The sequence below is a fragment of the Zonotrichia albicollis genome, chromosome 2 (assembly GCF_047830755.1).
Source record: "Zonotrichia albicollis isolate bZonAlb1 chromosome 2, bZonAlb1.hap1, whole genome shotgun sequence".
Classification (NCBI taxonomy): domain Eukaryota; kingdom Metazoa; phylum Chordata; class Aves; order Passeriformes; family Passerellidae; genus Zonotrichia; species Zonotrichia albicollis.
In genome coordinates, this window is record NC_133820.1 from 2,040,405 (window position 1) to 2,060,566 (window position 20,162).

A 20,162-nucleotide genomic window follows, 5' to 3' on the forward strand; every position below is an offset into this window, starting at 1 on the left:
CTGGAGTAGGACTGGTTTGTAAGACAGACGCAGGCCAGCAAGGGCAAATTAATATTTATGGGTAGTGACAGAACCAAGCAGCCCAAATCTCAACACAACTCTCCCAAATCTCTCTGTGTAAATGTTACTCAGTATCTTGAAATACTGACAAAACCATGGCTGTATTCTATTTATTCAGCTATGTGAAACCATGCACTAGTTTAGGCAGCAAGAGGTTAGACACGGAAGTAAAAGAAACCAGAATTATTGAGAGATAAACTGTGTTTGGTCTGTTCATGGCATCATAAACAGATTTATTTTCCTAGTTTATTTCAGTATCAGGTTCAGCTTTGATGTTATACTCAAAAAGGAGGTTAAAATTAAGCTTACCATGCAGCCAGCTGCATCAGTGCACTGAGAAGGAGAGATGGGGCCAGGATGGAGTAAAGGGAATGTCACTCCCAGGAGATTCCCTCAATACCAATGAGGGAAATGTCACTGGAGCCACAGTCTTCCTGATTCAGATGGGCAAGTGACATTTTCACAATGCGAATCCTCACAGAGGTTTAAATACTATTTTCTTTTTACATGAATTAAGCCTTGTATTTATTGCACCAGAAGATACAGACAAGATCTACTGAAATTCTTGAAAGCACCCAAGTGCTCAACTCCTATTCAAACCAATTGGCTTAAGTACCCAGCAAATTTTAAAAAGTCCAATTAGGCATTAAGCACTTGGAAATCTATCCCTGATTGATTTTTGAAATAGAAGTTAAGAAGCAATAAAAATGGAACACAAATCCCTGGGTGCTCTTAGAAGCACTTATATAGTTCTGAGTCTGTACATTAGCTTAAACAACTTGAATTCTAAAACACTAATGAAAAACATGGTATACATAATTGGCTAATTAAAGTAATTTAATTAATGAGTGTTTTAATGTTGCATCTACTACACTAATTTCCTCTCAAATACATCTAAATACCTTTTTCTATGTTTCTTTGAACATGAAAGGCAACACATGACAAATACAAAATTGTTCAGAGCATGAACATCACACATGAAGCCTTTTTGCATATTTTGTAGGAACAGGAAGGTTTCTTGCTTCTTAGTGCCAAATTTAGTAGGTTTACTGGTTGGTGGAAATGCATATACAAGTTTCCAGGTTTTTTTGTGGAGTCTGGGAGCACTGACAACTGCAGGGTGAAGAGTCCCTCACTGGGAGCTTGTGTGAAGCTGCTGGACTTAGGGAAAGCCTGGCTAAGGGTATTTCTAGATGTCAAGAAGCAAGACTTCTGCAAGGAAAGAAAGGATCAGAGAATCCTAGAGCATCTTTGCTTGGAGGGACCCACAAAGAAATTTTATGGAAGAGAACATTTCTATGTGTTGTTGTAAATCCAGAACTGTGAGTCTGAGGCTTCTTTTTTATCACATAGCACTATCATTTTGTGATAAACAAATGGTATGGGTTCAGCCATTCAAACTCCCCATGTCTCATTGGTTTAGAATTAGATGCTACTTCTGTTGTTTTTATTTTTTTTTCCCTTCAGTGAAACTTACTTTCATCTCCAGTTTCAAATTCAAACTTCTGGCTATAGCCGCTGTATCCTGCTGCCGTCCTGACTCTGATGTGAAATATGTACTTGGTGGCTGGCTTGAGACCTGTGATGATAACACTTGGAGCCTTGGACCTTGTGGAGGAATAGCTGAGCTGCTCATGCTCCTGAGGGACAAAAGAGGGAAGAAATGATATCAAGTTCAGTTGAACAATCTTTGCAAAAAGGATATAACAGAACTGAAGCTCCATATTCTTCTCATGAATGCAAAATGTGTTTATAAAAGGAGGTGCAGGTATGGATTTCTGTACTTTGGTTCTGTGCTATAGTCAGAATGTATGATATGGCCTTGACTTTTAGATTTCAGGATTTTTTGTCTTTAACCCTGCATACAGACATGTTTTTGTGACTTGGGTTAGCAACCAACCCAACCACAGTCAAACCAGCATGAATTACTACAAGACTACATTCACAGAAGAATGGAACTAGAATGGAAGCTCATTATTTTTGCACAATGGACAAACTAGGAGGTCAGGAAACACTACCAAGCTGCAAAGTAAAGATGTGGGAGTATTCAAATACCCGCTACTCACTTCTACCCGCAGGTAGTGCCAAAATGCCGGCGCTATCCGTGGGTAGACCTGTGGGTAAAAGAAAATAGGAATTAACTTTTTCTTTAAAGCCTGTCAACTTTGAGCATGGTTCAACTGCTTCACTGCTGCTGAGCTCAATGTCTCTTTCCAGGTAGCTGTAATGTAGTCATACATGAAATTCCCTTTGAAACACTGTAAGGAGAAATACTCCGTGCAAACTCCCCTGTTAATCTCCTGGCAGTTGTTCCCAGGCAGCTGCTGGGAATTCCTGAGTCTCACAGAGATCCCTGAGAATTATGGGCTCTGGGAATTACCACTGCAGACCAGCTGCTCCAGTATGGAGACCAGAAACATCAGTTTCTGTGCTTTAACTGAGTGCTGCTTTGCTGGACAGGTCTTGGATGATGCTTTTACATGAGAGGATGACTTGGAAGAAGAACATTTATTCCCTGTCATTAGTTACTTGATAAACCAGTAATCTGTAATATTTTATGTGCTGCCTTCAGGCTAGGTTTGCTCCCTTGGAGCAGGATTTGTCTCCAAACTGAGCAGGAATGTCCTTGGCATGTGCTTAACAGTCCAACTGTGACACCCACAGGGCACCATACAGGTTTATTATGCCATGCAGTGATATTAGAGCAGTGTAAGTTATTCATTCAAAGGGTACTTCCAGCCTGTTCAGAACGAAATCTAGTTCACAGAAGAGATATAGCCAGGAGAGGATTGGGTTTCAGTCAGATTCTGTTGGACTTTTAACCTCTTCTCAGCAATATGCATGCACTGTTTATATAAAAACAACACTCTGAGTTAACTTCAGCCATGCGTAACCAATCACATTAGCACAGGGCAGCAGGTGGATCACGGTCCCCCAGTAGGAATACAGGGAGATTGAGAAAACCAGATTAAAAAACAAACACACAGAAGCAGCCTCATGATTCTGTTAAGGGAAGGAGCAGGAGGAAGGCAACAATGATCAATATTAAAAATAACTGCATTTAACTTGCTCTTCAAACAGCAGAAATAATTTGAGAAAATACAGTAAGAAGTAGTATTGATTTTTTCTACAGTCTGTTACCAAAATTTGAAGCTGTGAGGAGCCTGTATTTTAATTAAAACAGTAGGATAAAATGTACATGTAATCTTATGGAAAGAGACTATAATTATTACACCATCTAATTACTTTAAATATAGGACTTCTCCCAATTACTTGAAATGTTGTAACTTCACTATGAACAGGTAGAGTGGATTTTAGATATGCTTTAATGCATTTCAGAAAATACTTATTTTTTTCTGACAGAAAGCCTACTTGTTTGAGAGATGGGCGCTTCTTTTTTTTTTTCTGATTAAGCTTACATGACTTCCTGTGAAGGAAAGATCTTGGAAATCTTCACTGCAGATTATGTAAACAGCAAAGGTTTGTTTTGTACAGGCATTAGCATGGTTCAGTCATGGCCCATAGAAGGGCAGTGACTTTATACTTTGAAATGCTCTGGAAATTTGTATTTAGATTCTGTAAGCCAAGGAAGAGACCAGCACCTAAGGGATTTCACTGTACACTGTAATAGATGCAAGCTATTTCTTTTCCCTAGACTACCTTACTGCTTGAAATCAAGTCCTACCATTTAAAAATGTACTGCTTCTTCTGACCTGCTAGAGAGATTGCAGAGAAAACTGATGGGAAATAAGGTCTTTAAGAGGAGGATGGAAACTGAATTAAAAAAAAAAAAAAAATCAGTGGAGATTCCCCAAGATCCAATGGCAAGATTTACTCCCTGAAGCCTGCAGAAAAAAGCCAGCAGCAGCAAAAAGTGGGAATGACTTTAGGGAAAGAATCTGAGAAAGGCTGTTTCTTTTCCAGTTTCCAAGATGACTTTTGGAAAAGAAACAATCAATTATATATTATTACAGGCTAACTGCTGCTTGTGTAAAACATTCATTTGGGATACACTGCCTGCATAGCCAGGGGTGTGGACAGGCAGGCAGCAAATATAATTCATTATCTGTAGTTGGTCAAAGACAATGAGTGTGACAAGGGCTGTGATGGTGACATTTAATCAACAAAATGGGTCCTTCAGGCTCCTCAGGGGCATCCATCACTGCCTGTCCCTTCTGGAAGGTATTTTGGCCACCTCCAGGGGCTGTCTGGCCTGTTGGTTCCTCACCACCTGCCTGGGTTTGCAGGAAGCCCTGAATGGTCCCTTCTTCATGCCCTCCCCTGTCCTTTCCTTCTGCAGCCTCTCATGCCATCCATCCCACAGACTGAAAAATGATGTCTGGGAGTGCACAACCTTAAAAGTAATGGTGCTGTCATGTGGGGAAGGGGGCAAGATTTGTTACTGCATGTGAAATAGTGCAAAGGGAACCTGTCACCTTGGTTTGAGAACAAGCTTCAGGAGCTTGAGGGAAAATTTGCTCAAACTCAAGACAAAATGATTCACAGCTGGAAACTTCCCAGGGCTGGAATGTTTTGCACAGAGAAATCAGCCTTTTAGGACTGGATTCATACAGAGAATTCTCCAAAGAGTGAATGCTTTGCCATTATTCCATTCTCTTGACAACTGATTTGCAGCCTACCTGGAAAGCCAGAGCTTTCCACAGAGATGCATGGAGGCGGCTCTTAAGGCTGGCCACTCCTTCTGCCATCATCTTTCCCAGGAAGGCTGAAGACGGACTCAGAACAAAAAAAAATACTACAAAAAGAAAAAAACTAAAAACAAAAAAAAAAAAAAAAAAATCACCACCCCCCCCCCCAAAAACCAAACCCAAACAAACAAAAAAACTCCCAAATAAACAAAACAAAAAAACCCACAAAAAAACCCCAAACAAGCAAACAAAAAACCCCCACAAAAAACAAGCAGACCACCAACAAAAAAAAACCAACCAACCCAAAAAAAACCCCCCCAAAAAACCCCAACAAACCAAAAAAACCCAGAAGTATGGGATGCTTTGTATTATTCTTGCTACAGACCATATGCACTCACTTCTGCAGGGATTCTGTGTTCAAAAAGTCAATTTTAAATGGAAGGACTTAACTGTACTTCTTAGATGTTAGCACATGCTCTTCCCAGATCCTGCTTTCAGGCTGTGGCAAAATACAGATATATATCAGCCCACTTATCATGCACTCTATTTTCCATCTAAAGGAAGCATGATTTTGTGTGCTAGAAGGATCTATCTCTTGTGATAGATTTCTGACCTAGACAGTGACAGGGCCAGAATCAACGGGAAAGGCCACTACATTTATTCTGTACTTGATAACTACAGACTGCAAAATCTGCAACATAAAACATGAGTTTAACTGATATGGCTGTACCTCCCACAGCACATAAAAGTAAGATAATATACAGTTGGCTACTATGCATGGTTCAGCATTCACAAAAAGAAAAGGGACTCAAGAAATGCTCTCATGCTTTACATCAGTATCAGAGCAGCATTTGTGATTTTAAGGTGGCAAAGGACTCACAAGAATCAGCTCTGAGAACACAGGGGCTGAGGGGTTAAACATGAGAACAAGGAGTCTATCCAATATAATATACTCATATAAGTATGAGACACAATCTGATATGAGGAAATTTATAAGACCTCTTCCATAGCCTCCTGCAAATTTATCTTGGTGAAAATCTGTAATTAAACCATAAATATAACACAAATGCAAGCCATGCCAATGTTATTACAGAATGTAATACTAACTCTATGACTACCTATCCAAGTTAAACAGAATTATATTATGAAATTTGAAAATGTTATCTCTGTTTCTAAGGAAATTGTATTTTTCTTATTGTTTGTATGATTCTTCTTGTAAATGGAGTCTGTTCTGATTATGAGGGACAGTGTTCACAAATCCTTGACAGTTTGCTCTGTGCATGAACAGGAAAACCTTTCAGAATCAAATTCTTTCCTGCAGCCACCTCTGCCCATCTGGATCTGCATCTATCCTAATTTTATACTTGGCTTTACAGATAAGGCATTTTTTTCATATCTAAAGAGACAGACTGGCTGAGTGGAAGGCACAATGGTGCTAATGCTCTAAGACTAGACAACCTCATTTAATGGAGTAGCACCATCAGAGGATAAATATTAATGAAATGCTTTCTGCTTCTGCAGTGCAGCAGAGTAGCAGTCAATATCCAGATGTTCTATTATTGTGATGATTAGCACCAGTTTTATCATATACTTAAAAGAAAGGGGATTCCCCCAAAAACATTCACAATTTTAAATAAATAGATAACTATGTTAAATAGATAAACTATCACGTGTCACACCTGCGTGAAAAAATTGCTCTCTAATTTTATCCCCACCTTTGTACAGAGGAAAAGAGCACAAAAATGAAGACTTTGTGGACAAGTATAAGAAAAATATTGATAAATGCTAACCAAAATGTGATGACCTTTAATCACTTTAGACTCCTATAGCAATCAAAGAGTGCACATATTGATGTTATAGGTGAGAAAAAGATTATTTATCTCCAAATCTTTAGTGCAAAAAAAAAAAAAATCAATTGAAATTAAAGCTGAAATGCTGAATTTTGCTTGTAGTGCTGAAATAACCTTTAAAAGATTAACTTTGCCAGTAAAGCACTGATAAAATCCTGGCACTTTCAGGCATACAATATTTGTCACCATTAATATTCAAGTGTCTGAAAGAGACATGGCTCTAATAAAAATAGTATCAGTATTTAGTTTATCAATTTAAAAAGATAACCAAATATAATTTACTATGATTTAGAATATATAATGGGAGCTATATACTCTTATTCTAGCTTATTTTATGAATGACAACGGAGGTATTCAGCTCATTGAGTGTCATGAGTAACAAAAATCTTCTTAGACAGACCCTAGGGAAAGGGATTTCCACCTTCTGCCAGCTAAAGGAGACTTACTGTACCCACAGCTTTCAAGTGTGTGTGTGCAGAAAGAATCCAGGGAGAGTAACTGAATTCACTATCAGCTGTTTGCAAACACATTTTCTAGTCTATATCTATTGTCCTGCAACATGAAAATTCTGTATTAGGCCACATAATCCTGCCTGCCCTTTTCAGAGCACTGTTATTTAACTGGAAGAAGAACTAATAGAGATTAAATCTATATACCACAGGGACCAGGTCTTGATGCTGTGCACTGAAGCACAATGTCAAAGCTGAGTAAGTACCACATTAAAGTAAAGCAGATTTGGAGTTTCATGATTCAGGTGCTATAAATGTTTAAATAAAAGCACCAATAATAAAAAGGAATTTTTTATGAGACCATTTGGTCACATCTTTCCCCTTTCCTAGGTACATCAGTCTGAGGAACACACACAATGTGACCTACAGAGGAAGCATCCTTATTTTAAAGGAATGACCACAATTCTGGAAGACAGAATGTTTACTGATCATAGCTCTGGTCCACGGTGCAATGAGATCTCCAAATTCTTCCTTACTTTTCCCATGGGATCAGCTGTGCTGGCACTCCATAGTCACCTGAACTTTAATGCTGTGCTACTCATTAGGATAACACAGTAGTTAATTATTAGGTATAGTCATTGATTGATTAATCAGTTCAAACAGAATCTATTAAAGACAAATAACATCAAACTGTGGAGTTTGTACTTACTCTCTGTGATGAATAAAAACAGAATCCCCACAGCTCTAATTTATGGAAACTGCCTCTGATTGACAGAGTCTATACTCCTCTCACAACTAATTTTCCCCCAATGATTCTCAAAAAAGTACTTTATTGCTTTACAATAAAATATTTTCATAATACAACTTCTGAATGCCTGCTGCCTCTAGTCATAGCACCTTTGTCACCTTACACAGATTGTTGTAGATAAGGAGTAATTACACTGAAAGCAAGAAAATTAACTACACCTGTGGAACTTGGTGTCTGCCTTTGAAAGTTTCTTTACATTTACTAATTTTGTGTGTGATTTTCTCCTAGAAAACTATTTTGACCTACAGTACATCAATTAACAGGAATGCTGGCAGAAGATTTTAGAAAATACTTAAATATTCAATAATGTGCTTCTAACATTAATTACTGATTAAAATCTGATCAACAGGATTAGGTAAATTTTTAATGCAACATAGACTGGTAGGAAAAATTACAATAAGAGAACTAGAAGTAAAAGATACCATTAAGATTCTTAAAAAACGCTCTTCCTAAAAAACCCCTGTACCTCTGGTTTTCAGCTGAACCACAAACTTGAAGTAAATTTAGGAAAGTGATTGCAAAGATCTGAGGACCAATTTAAACTAAGCAGAAAACTGTGGCAGCAAAAAATCAGGACCAGATAGAAAACTGCCAGTGGCTCTAGAGTTTGCTTCAGAGGAGAAATCTGCAGCACTTGAAGGCATCAGCCCCTTCAGGTTGTAACCCTGTCCCTTCCCTCCTGATTAATCTGAGATGTAACAGTCTGGGCAGCTGAAACACTCAAGTGTCCTTTACCTGTTTGGCCATTCAATATTTTATATTTTGATTGCCTGTCAGTCAGCTCATCACTTTTTCCATACATAAAAGTGAAGCTGTCAACATGAAAAGGGGAAGAAGAGATAACCAATCATAAAGAAAATACAGAAAGGTCAAACCCCAGACAAAATGCATTTTAATTGGATTATATACTTGGAAAGGCAGAAACGAGTTGATGTGAGGTGAAGCATGAAAAGCAGAAAATTAAATGAGGAGAGAGATGAGGACAGAGAGGCTCTAAAACAATGTTAAATTCTCACCAGCACAGGGAGGTGAGGGCTGGGCAGAGCAAAAACTGAGTGCTTCACATGCTGGGCCAAGTGGGACTGCCCGGTGTGAAGGCAGCAGGCAGGAGAGAGCTGACTGTCCCAACAAGGAGATCAAAGTGAAATAAAACCAGGCCTGAAGCTTGGGATGGAACAGGGAGCAATCCAGCATTTAACAAAGGCAGCTGGAGAACATGGCCTGGGTTGTCAGATGAGCACATATATCAAATCCCGTATTTCTGGCACTAATAAGCTACTCTGAAAATGGTTGTTTGTTAATTAAAAGTATTTACCAGAGAAAACCTCTGCACCAGGGCCTCCAGAAATCTCTCTAACTTCTGCATATAAAAGTGCCAGCTTCTCCAGCTGCCTTGAAGAATTTTCTAATCTTTTCACTAATTTTAAGGGTTTTTTTTTTTTTTTTCCAGTTGGAAAGAAGGAGGAAGCTACTGCAAGCATGAACTAAACTTCTAAGGTAAAAAATTCAGCTCAGAATTCACCTTAGGACAGTAAAGCACATTTTCTCCTGGGATATCTAACGCTAAGGTTTACTTCAAAATGATGTAATAAACCTGCTGACAAATACAGTGCAACAGGAAACAGAAGCAATCCTGAAAATGTGAATATTGGAAAATTTCTTTGCTGTTAAACAAGCCCAGAGACCCATGGATATAGAGTGGGCTGATTGCCAAGTCATTCCTTTGGTGTGTGAGGTTCATGGTTCACAATTCTGAACGAGGTCCTGGTGCCACTGCAGGTTCCTTCCCCCCATTTTTACCCTTATCACTCCCCCAGAGCCCAGCAATCTGCAGATCAGTGGCTTTCTGAATCGACTAAATTTACTTCATTGGGTCTTACAGCTCATAGACTTTTCTTCCAGGAATTTCCTTAATTATTCCTCCAACAAAATTTGCTTCTGGCCTCCAAAACATCCCTAGGCAACAAGTTTAATTACAAACTGTGTTTAAAAAATACTGTGGGGATTTTTTTAAAAAATCCACTTTCTGACAATTTATTGAATATATTTCAGTTTCTTGACTACAAGAAGTAGTGAATAATAATCAATATCAGTAACATGTTCAGCCAATTTCAAAATATCTGTGTATATCATAGAAACAGAACTTCTAGCTACAGATGGGAAGTAGGTCACCGGATAATAAAATATTTAAATTGAAAATGCAAACCCTGGAAGAAAGATAACAAAAAGGGACAACTTGTGTGATGTGAAAAAAGTCACAGTCCAAACACCTGAAGGTCTCCAAGTTGCTGAGCCATGGGGCAGGCAATGTTCTCACACCCAGCATTACCAGCACAGGTAACACCACAGCTGTGCACACAGAACTGCTGGGGCAGAACTCAAACTTTGGGGATCCTATTTCCTACTCAAGTGTGAAGGCAACTGAAATGCAGAGAAGCATCGTACAAGGGAAGTGGAATTCCAATACAAGAGCAATCATCCAATTTTTCAGAACACTTCTACAGTGAGGTGACTTGCTTCAGCACAGAGCAGCCAGCACTCTACTTTAACAACCCCCCATCAAAAAACACTACAAAATAAATTTTAAAAAATCCCCTAAAAACCCCAACAACTGCTCCCCCTTCCCTCCCAAAAAATCCCAACAGCCCACAACATATGCTCAAAGCTGTGAAAATCAAATGAGTCTACCAATCCAAAAATGTAGTACAGCACTGAGTCAGCTACACAGAACTCAGCTCTAATAGTGCTGCTGACAAATTGCCTTAATTCACTTCATTTCAGAATCCCTACAATATTCACAGGCAGACAGGGCCAGGGTTTGGATTAGGGCTTCCTTTCAGTGCTGAGTATTTTGTCAGGTTTGTAAACCCTTGCTGGGAAATTTCAACTCCTGTGGGATGCTTGCAGCTCTACAAACACCCTCACAAAAACCACATTCTGTACTAAAACCACATTCTGTACTAAAAACCTCTTGTGGAATCATGCCTTTAAAACTCCTTTCTAAGATGTGTTGCAGCCTTTTAGGATGTAAGGACATGTAGACTCCCTGGGCTTATTTTAAGATTGGTTTCAGCTTAGTTTGAATCATCTACATAAATAACTTTTAATATTAAAAGAGCAGACTAATGCAGAATTTTTGCTTTTCATTTGCTACTGAATGTTTCCTGCCTGGCAAATCCAGAAAAGATACTTATTGATATACAACAGCTTGGAAACAAATTCAGTGGTATTAATAAAGCTATCACTTTTATTTAAGTAAGCAAAATATCTACTTTTATAGACTGAATTGAATCAGATTGCTATTCAGATTTTCTATTCTGGAAAAAAAAAGACTGAAGTCATTAGGATTCATTTGAGACCATACGAATGTTAAATGGTAACAAGTCTTTCATATGCTAACTGTGAATGTGTGCCTTTGGGACAAATACTTCCCTTTTCAAAGAAAATTGGGATTTATAAGCATAGAATAATGCTGACAATATTAAGACAGATTTCAACCATCCAACAAAAATCAATTTTGGAGGAAGAATTTTGGCCCTAAAACACAAAATCTGACACTAACTAATGTTTGACTTTAATCAGTGCAATACAAATAATAAATCAGAGGCAAGGGGGAACCTGCTGATCTCTATGTAGAGATTGTGTATTGTTTTTCATTATGTGAGCCTATTCAGATATAAACATATAATAGCTATTGAAGTCACTCAAATATCACATATTTTGGTGCATTTGTGAGCACATGCAAAAATCTTTTTGTGTTTCAATGCAGGCAAACAGCAAACACCTATCTTGTAATGCCAACTCAGAAGGGTTGAATTCACCTCTGGTGTCATGACTGTAGTGCAGAACTTGGCAATACATCAACAATAAATACAGCATATTCCTTAAGTTCATGTTTTCTTCAAACACCTCGGTGAGTTAATGGCGTGTAAAGCAAAAACAGCAATCTTTTTTTCCAATTAATTTAACATGAATTTCAAGGGCAAAGTAAACAAACCAGCAAGTAAATCAAAAAGCTGATTTTGCACTTTCAGATTGACACAGCAAGTTTTTGTTCAATTGTTTTGGGAAGTGCCCATTTCTGATATAGCTAACTTGGGCAGAAATATAATTTCTGGTGGTGGCAAAAACAACAATCTGAAAAACTGTTAACAAAATTCACAGATGGATATCAATACCTTTTAAAAAGAGCTGCTCCAGCCACTAAAGACTTTTGTTACTATAATATAAATACTTGTATAAGCATGAAAACCAGGTAGTTTGTACAAGGTCATTGCAAATACAAGATGCATCAACCTGGTGAAGTTCCTAGAGCAACATAAATCTGTTTATGAGCAGCAGGTGAATTCCTGCAAAAGACTCTAAAGCTATTAACAGCTCGGTAAGGAGTACATAATAATAGGTTGTTAACTCAGCCATCCCAACAAGCACATCAAGAAAGGGCACTTTGAAACTACTAATGCAAATACATTAAAAAACGCACAAGAAAAGCAGAGAATTCCAAGATTTTTCTTGTTTCAATCCATCAAATAAATATTTGTGGGCTTATTCAGGGACAATAACAAAACTACATGGGAGTTACTGAATGAGGTGCAATTTTTATGAATTCAAGTTGGCTGATGAAATTATTAGTTTAAATTAAAAGCTCCTCTAGTGTTCATTTTGATTCCAACAACCACATCCCCACACCAAACCCACAGCTTTTGTTTAATACACAGTAAAGTGATTATACTGATATTAAACAGGAAAGTAGTGGTTTGGTGCATTAAGATGGAGGGGCTCTTCCTAAAGGAGCTTCCTCTTTCCCTTTGGATATTTCTCCCTTATCCCAGAATGACTGCTTTGGGGACACTGCTACTTAATAAAAAAGAGGTTGCTAATATTATACAGTCAGTGGCATCATTTAATGTGAAAAGGAGACCATTCAAAGAGGAAAACTAATATCCTGTCCTTTTCTGTGCTTAAAGTACAATTGAAATGCAGTCTTAGAAAAAAGAGACAGAAAAAAAGGAACTTTTTTCAGTTTTACTCTCATACCTTTGTACCTCTCCAGGTATCTCTTGAATGCATTGAATATTGCAGGAAGAAACTGTAACAATATCTGAACACTCCTTCATTTAGACAAAGATATAAACTCATGTCTCAAGGCATAGTTATGATTTAATCTATGAACCCACCTTTATGGCTGTAAATCATCCATATATTGCAAAAATCACTGTGCCAGCTCCAGCTTTCAAGAGTTTGGGCTCACAGATGATTTTTTTAAATTTTAAAGCTACTTTGTATTTTAAGAGGATCTAAAGGAAACATTCTGACTGATTTTAGAGATCTGGAGATGTAGACATTGTATTTAATTATAAATAAGTAAAATCACTTTCATTCAGACGACCATCATTTGGCAGGTATGCTTGTTATGTTTAGGTCATTGTTCACAAAACTTGCCATTTTTTTTGCTAAAAATCTGTGAAATTTTTAAACCCAGAGTTTGACTCCTGAATGGGTGTTAAGGTATCTGAGGGAACTCCAACTCTATTATCATATGCAACAAAAACTTAGTGCACCTGAACTCCAAGGTGAACACACTGCAGGCAATTGATAAGAACAGACACAACAAAAATAAAATGCTTTGGGAGTACATTCTCTACTTTGCTAATTCAGACTAAACATGTTCAACTCCTTACCACTTCCTTTTGTGCAACTGATACATTATCTCTGATGAGAAAACATTTCCTTTTTACTGTATGTTCATCAAAATCATCTAAATGTTGCCTTAGCTGAAACTTTCTGCTCTATAAAACAGCTGCTTCTGATTTTTGACCCCACCTAAACACATAAGATTAACACTGATTCCTGCGGCTAACACTATTATTATTATTATTATTATTATTATTATTATTAGTCCTGTGTCAGTGCACAATTCTGAAAACTACTTTTCCTGAGGTTCAAAGGCTTTAAAGGATAGAAAAAACCAATAATAAGTAATTTTATTACAACCAATCTTTGTTATCCATGAATTTAGCTTTCTTAGCTTTGTTTGAGGTATGGAACTAGTTGTGTTTGTTGTTTTGTAATAGTTTGCATACCTCCTATGCTTATTCCTATGCCCTTGAAAGCATTTGAAAACCACTTATACAAAACCATTAATACACTTTTTCTGCATTTGTGCAGCTCTTCTAGGCAGTTACTGGAATTAGCAGTGTACATGGACTTTTCCTTGGAGAAAATGGTATTGGCTGCAGGCAGGAACACAAGATCAGCAGAGACTTAAGTATGGGGTTTTTTTGTTAATATCAAATCCACCAGGCTTGCTTAAACAGCATTATACTTCTCATTGAGAATTTCTGGCTCAGCAGGAACAACAGCAATACCTCTATAGGCTACTTTATTATTAAACAGAAAAGTTCAGAAGCTGTTTCTAAATAATTGACAACAATGATTAGTAGACAAGCCAAACCAGGCATCTAATAGAGGTCTAGCTTAGAATTTCTTTGATAAACCCTTTGCTGCATGTAATTGATATTTAGATGCCAGATTTCTTTTTCTCCTATACAGTAATTACATTGGTGTCATTAAAAATGGCTGCTGCAAGCTCCTTAGGTTCTTTCCAGCAAGGCAAAAATTATATCTGGTCAGAGAGTCTGGTAATTAGTCACTCTCTTTTCAACAGTTCAAAACCTATTTTTTTTCTCTTTTCAGAATCTGAGGCTTTTTCATTTTTTCCCTTGGGAATCTGGGTTAATAACAGCAGAACAGAAAAACTGAGAAGCTTGTTTAACACCACTTACTATGCTAAAATAAGCTAGGAGATTTCATTTTAATGATTACATCCCAAAGCACATTTGTAGTGATTATTTTTAAAAAACATTCAGCAGACATGGTTCATTTCCCAGGAGCTACAAAGGGCTGAGAATGCCTGAGGTGCTGCTCAGAGCCCTGGTGCCTCCCTGTGACATGCTATGAACAAACACTAAGAGCTGCCTAAAACTACTGCCCAAAACCTCTTGTACATTCCAAACACTCAGCACTTTTGCTTTGATGAGAATTGTTGAAAACGTAATGAAAATGTATTATTGCATGACTCCTACATTTCTTGATTCCAGTCATATCAGAAACATTTCACTTGCAGGCAGCAGATTGCTACTTATGCCTTAAATCATTTGAATAATTTGAAAAATATTACAGAAGAAAACTGTGCATTAAAAAAAAATAATTATTAGCATGAAGTTAAAATTTCCCCAGTTGATCATTTGAAGCAAGCAGCTTTTATGTATACTCAATAAATGGCCTGAAGTGCTCAGCTGCTTATCCCTACTGTTGTCAGGCTATACCTGTTCCCCAATCCTATCAGTGATGTTGACTTTAAAATTTAGCAACAGGGATAGCAACAATAAAGGAACATGCCCAGAAGAAAGAACCAGCACATGCCAAGAACCCAGCCACAAACAAACAATAGCAAACAAACCCCTCTGGCCATGGGCAATGTCACACAGCCCCCAGGCTGCCTTCAGCCTCATGCCACCGGGAGCTGCTGCATACATTCGTCTTCAGGATATAAAAATCTACCATAAAAGAAAAATCTGAACCAAAAAAGTAACAGCTAGTGCTTAAAGGAAATAGGGGAGCTGTAACAGCTGTGTCTGAAAGGAAATGTTCCTTCTTAGTTAAACATTGTGCAAAGTGGTGGCTAAAGAGGTGGAGAGAATGGAAACTTTTGGCTCTTTAAGTAGTGAACTTCACACATGCCATGTGTGCCACAGACCTCACAGAAAGGCAGAGGAATTGACAAGAGAAATGGCTGATTTTACTGCACATTTCAAAATTCCACCCAGAAATTCTGAGGACTGAATGTGATCCACATGAGGTGGCTTCTTATGAGAAATGTCCTTATTTTATCTACTGAGAACATGTTTGGCTCCTGTTCACTGAGGCTGATTCCAGCCCATACTCAAGCAGGGTCAGGTTAATTAATTTGAGAAGATCATTATGCAATATCTCCTTGGCTGGAGAAGACACAGAGGAACATCTGGTGCTCTCTAAACCAGGATGAGTCTCATAGTGTTTATAATTTTCCATATTAATTCTTATAAAAATAATTCTGTCACTCAAAACATTATGCACTGAGAGTCTTAAATTTTCTCATTATTCCTATCATGTAATTTACCTAAAGGTCTGTCACTCAAATTCGGGATGTCTCATTTTAATTCATATTAATGATTACTCAAAGAAATAGCAGTCTTTGGTTTAATATTAGATTTTAAGACTGCACATCATTTCTTGTATAAGTTAAGTGAAGACAGCTGTAGACTGATAGAAAAATTAACAAGGTCATGCTGCTTTCTAATTCTTTAAATCTGGTACTTTCCTCTATCATCTCTCTGCCTCATCAGCTCTTCATCTCTTTTTCAAATCTCACTGGAAAACTAATTTCCTCCTTGCCTCTACTGCTCAGTTATTTTCTCACTTCTATTTATTAATTCCATTCTAAATAATACTGGGATGAAGGAGAAGTAATATCTGATGTCCTACATATCCTGTCCACTCACTGTCCTATGGAAGTGGGTTAATTGTTTTATGTGAAAACTGCCTGTGAACTGCAAATTGAATCTCCCAACAAAATGAAGTATTTTGGCAAAGGGATTTGGCTTTAAATTTCATCAAAAGACAAGAAAGCAAAGAAATATCACCCCCCTCCTCCAAATCCTGATTTTAAAGATATTCTCTACCTTCTCTATTTAGAGATTTCACTGCAATGCCTCGGGTTACTGCTTGGGTACATTCCATTAAAATCCCTTCTCTACAGACAGGCTTCCTTAGCTAATTATATGTTATCCTGTGTGTAACAGGAAATGCAATCCAGCTGCTGTGCTTGGGCCATGTGGGAGAACAAATAACAACTTAATACTGTTGCTGATATGTGCACAGCTTGGTATGCCTAATGCAGGTCTTAGGGAACATTAATTTTTGATGATTAACTTTCTGGGTTTGGATGGAAAGGGGAGGAATAAGTGTTTTCCAGTTCAGCTGCACAACCTGGAGTGCAGCTGGTGGGATTTATATTTACTGTGTGCTGAGTTCCCTTTCCCATGAGGGAATTCCTACAGAAGGAGGAATTGTCACTACAAGGCTCTAACAAGGCCCCACCACTTCATCTGCCTCAAACATGAAACACTTTTAACGAGAGGTAAAGAGATTATGATGCCCTGGAATGCTGCAAATAGTGCAAGCTTTGGTCAGTGTCTGAGTAATAGTTTAAAGTATAAAAGAAAAATTAATTGCAATTAGCAGTGGCAATGAGATTATATTAATGAGTTTGACTTTTAAAGGGAAAGACACTATGGCACATGAGAGATTTTTTCTTTCAGAAAAAAAATAAAAAATGGTGTTTGTGGATGATATCAAGGGACCATAGAATATAATGGACAGAGTACAGAGTAGGGCAGACACCCTGTATCAACAGAGAGAATTTGCAATGTGTAGTATCTCAAGATCCCAAAGGTGGTCTATGAAGAAATGCTTTTATGAGCATGTCTTAGAATCTCCAGGGGCAAACATTTAACTGATTTTCTGTGTGTTGCTGTAAAGACTCACTTACTATGCAAGGCACAGACTTCAGAATGATTCATAATCTACCTGAAATCAGGCATTTCAACTACCAAGCCTCAACAAGGCAATTATTTCAGGATCATGATATTCTCTGTCTGGTTACATCACACAACTATTCAAACAGTTGAAAACCCTTTCTCTTTGCTGTGACAGAACTTGAAGAATCTTGGACTGAAAGCTGAGGAATTTTTGTTCTCCCAGGCCAAATCAGCTCTCTAATTTTGTCCCAGGTCAGATTTTGTTCACTGCATTTTTGGCTGAAAGGCTGCAGAACAAAATGACCTCTTGTCAGACAACCACATAAAAATGTACCAGTGCACTCCAAAATAAGAAACTACAAATCTGTACAACCGACTCACAATGAAATTTTGTTATTGGCCCAAGATTTTAATTTTTAGAGACAATATTTCCTGAAGTTCTGAATGTTTTACAGCAATTCCCCGGAGAAATGAAGGTCATATAGCAAAAGGTACTTTAAAGCAGAAAAATTATTGAACTGCTTTATTGTACTTTGAAATTAATGTATGAATCCCTATTTGTAACTTATTGAGACCTCTGGGTAACTCTCCTTATCTACTTTATTTCTTTATAACTTGCTAGTCTTTATCAGAAGAACATTTTTCACAGAGGACCTGATCTTTTGATAGTTCTCTGTGAGTAATTTGTATTTTACAAGAGTATAAATACAAATTTCTTGCATAATTGGCACAGTGTAGCCTCCTTGTGCTTCTTCTGGAAATGAATGGAAAGATGCATCTTTATCTTCCATGCTCATCATCATTAATTTGTCTTCCTTATGAAGTTGTTGGAAACTGCCCCATTTTGTGGAGTGCTTACAGTTTATTGGGCAGCTATTTGATTTCTGAAGTTTACATATCTTCCAGAAAACTTTGGGAGCCCATGACAAGATACAACTTCCATTTGTGAGCCACAGAACTCCTACTGGTGATAATTAAAAGCAGGCTGCTCCCCTAATGTGCTCACCAATGATGTACTCACAATTTTTCAAATGTCAACAAGGAAGCTTAAAAGAAATAGCAGTAATAATTGTAAAAGTTTAGAGTATTGCATAATTCCTCAGAGCTTCAAGAAGTTAAGAAACTGATATAATCGGCTGAATTTGAGGGATTGAGTGGTTGTATTTGATGAGGACATTCCTTTTCTTATATTGTTTATCAGAATAAAACCTTTCTTTACTAAATACAAATGACAGCTAGAAAGGGATAGAGATGAACTGCAAAAGTTGTTCCATTTTTCTACCTAGTCTGTTTATTAGTAGCTAAGACTACTGTTTTATGCCTTTTTCTTGACTCCCTAAGACATTAATAGAATTTCTGACCTTTTCAAATTTAACACATTCTTCAAATTTACCTGCATTTTTTACTCTCTGTTAGAGGGATGTCTTTGTGATAAATTCATACTAGATCCAGTAGAAAATTATTTCACTCTTATCATACTTTCTGTGAGCATGCAATATCCCTATTTTGTCACTTCTGCTGAGAACAGGAATGCTGATATTCCCCTGTTTCAGAGTTCCTGGGAAGGCTGAGAGATTACACTGTCACTGGCTACATCTAGCCCTGTCACAACACAAACTATGCTTTTCAATATACAGAGCTCCACAGTGAAGAAGAAAAAAACTAATTGAAACATAAAATTAATAGTGCATATTAATATTTTCTGGCTTTGAGGTAGGAACCATCCCTTTTTCTTTCTCAAAATAAAATTTTATTTGCATTTGGCCACTACACTTAGCCAGTTTTGTAACGTATGCTTCTTGATTTAAATATGATTAAAGCAAAATTTAAATATTAAAATGGCGTCAAATAACATTTTCCAATTTAATGCTGTAAATAAGCAGAATGACTTGCAGTAATGGGTTATTAATTTCTCTGATCTAGAACCTGTCTCCAAGACAGGTCTTGCAAATTACACACTGGAAGGTGCCAGCAGTGAATTTTATCTCCCCTGACCTCAGAAGAAACAGTTTATAAATAGAAGATGCTCCTTATATATTTTAAAAGGTGGACACAGAAAACTGTTCTCTTTTTTCTCATAAAAACAGATAAGAGTGATTTAAACTGTTTCTAGCAAAGGGTCTTAAAGCCTGTGCCTGTAGTCTTGCTGCACAATGGTCAAGGCTAAGGAGGAAGTAGACCTCCAAGAAAAATTATTTGCCTTGTCACTCAGCACTGACTGGTCTTGGCACATAATCCATTGAGAAAGGATTTTATTGAATACATATCTAAAAGTTGTAATTTAACATCTATACCAATGGCTACAGAACTGTTGGAACTATTCCTTTCAACTGAATAAAATCTCACAATTTGTTGTGTTAAATTAACCTCTTTAATATCAATGAAGAAAAGAAGTTCAAGTTATAATGGGCCTTGCTATGATAATGGATGAGAACCTGAAGGAATTCCATTAGAGTAGGAAAATAGGGTTCTTGGTTTGGCTTACCAAATATTCTAAGCAATCTGTCTTCTCCTTCTAGCTGTCCTATTTAAATTGTTTGGATTTTTTTCCCAGTTTACCCTTTCTTCTGCATCATTAAAGCTGCATAATCTCAATAGAGAAGTGCAGTCAAGGAATAAAATTCTCAGATATTTACAGAGCCTAATATCCCTAACACTTTCTCCCATGACTTGGTTTGTATTTCTGTTCTTTGTGATCTTCACACACATCAGTTTCACTGTGACTTCAGATGGGGGCAGGGAAACACAAGAACTCACTTAGCAGG

The 20,162-nt window shown here is 37.4% G+C and overlaps 1 protein-coding gene across 5 annotated transcripts in view; it reads right to left on the bottom strand.

Annotated features, from left to right (window-relative positions):
* EPHA6 (EPH receptor A6) overlaps positions 1 to 20,162 on the bottom strand; it is a 367,730-nt gene that overhangs the window by 101,908 nt on the left and 245,660 nt on the right. For 3 of the 5 annotated variants that reach the window (XM_074531375.1, XM_074531368.1, XM_074531356.1), the window contains 2 exons: positions 2,127 to 2,174; positions 1,538 to 1,700 (listed from right to left, as the gene is read on the bottom strand). In XM_074531375.1, coding sequence (XP_074387476.1) covers positions 1,538 to 1,700; positions 2,127 to 2,174 — 211 coding nt within the window. The remainder of the gene's footprint in view (positions 1 to 1,537; positions 1,701 to 2,126; positions 2,175 to 20,162) is intronic. The other 2 variants (XM_074531379.1, XM_074531363.1) reach the window with 1 other exon arrangement.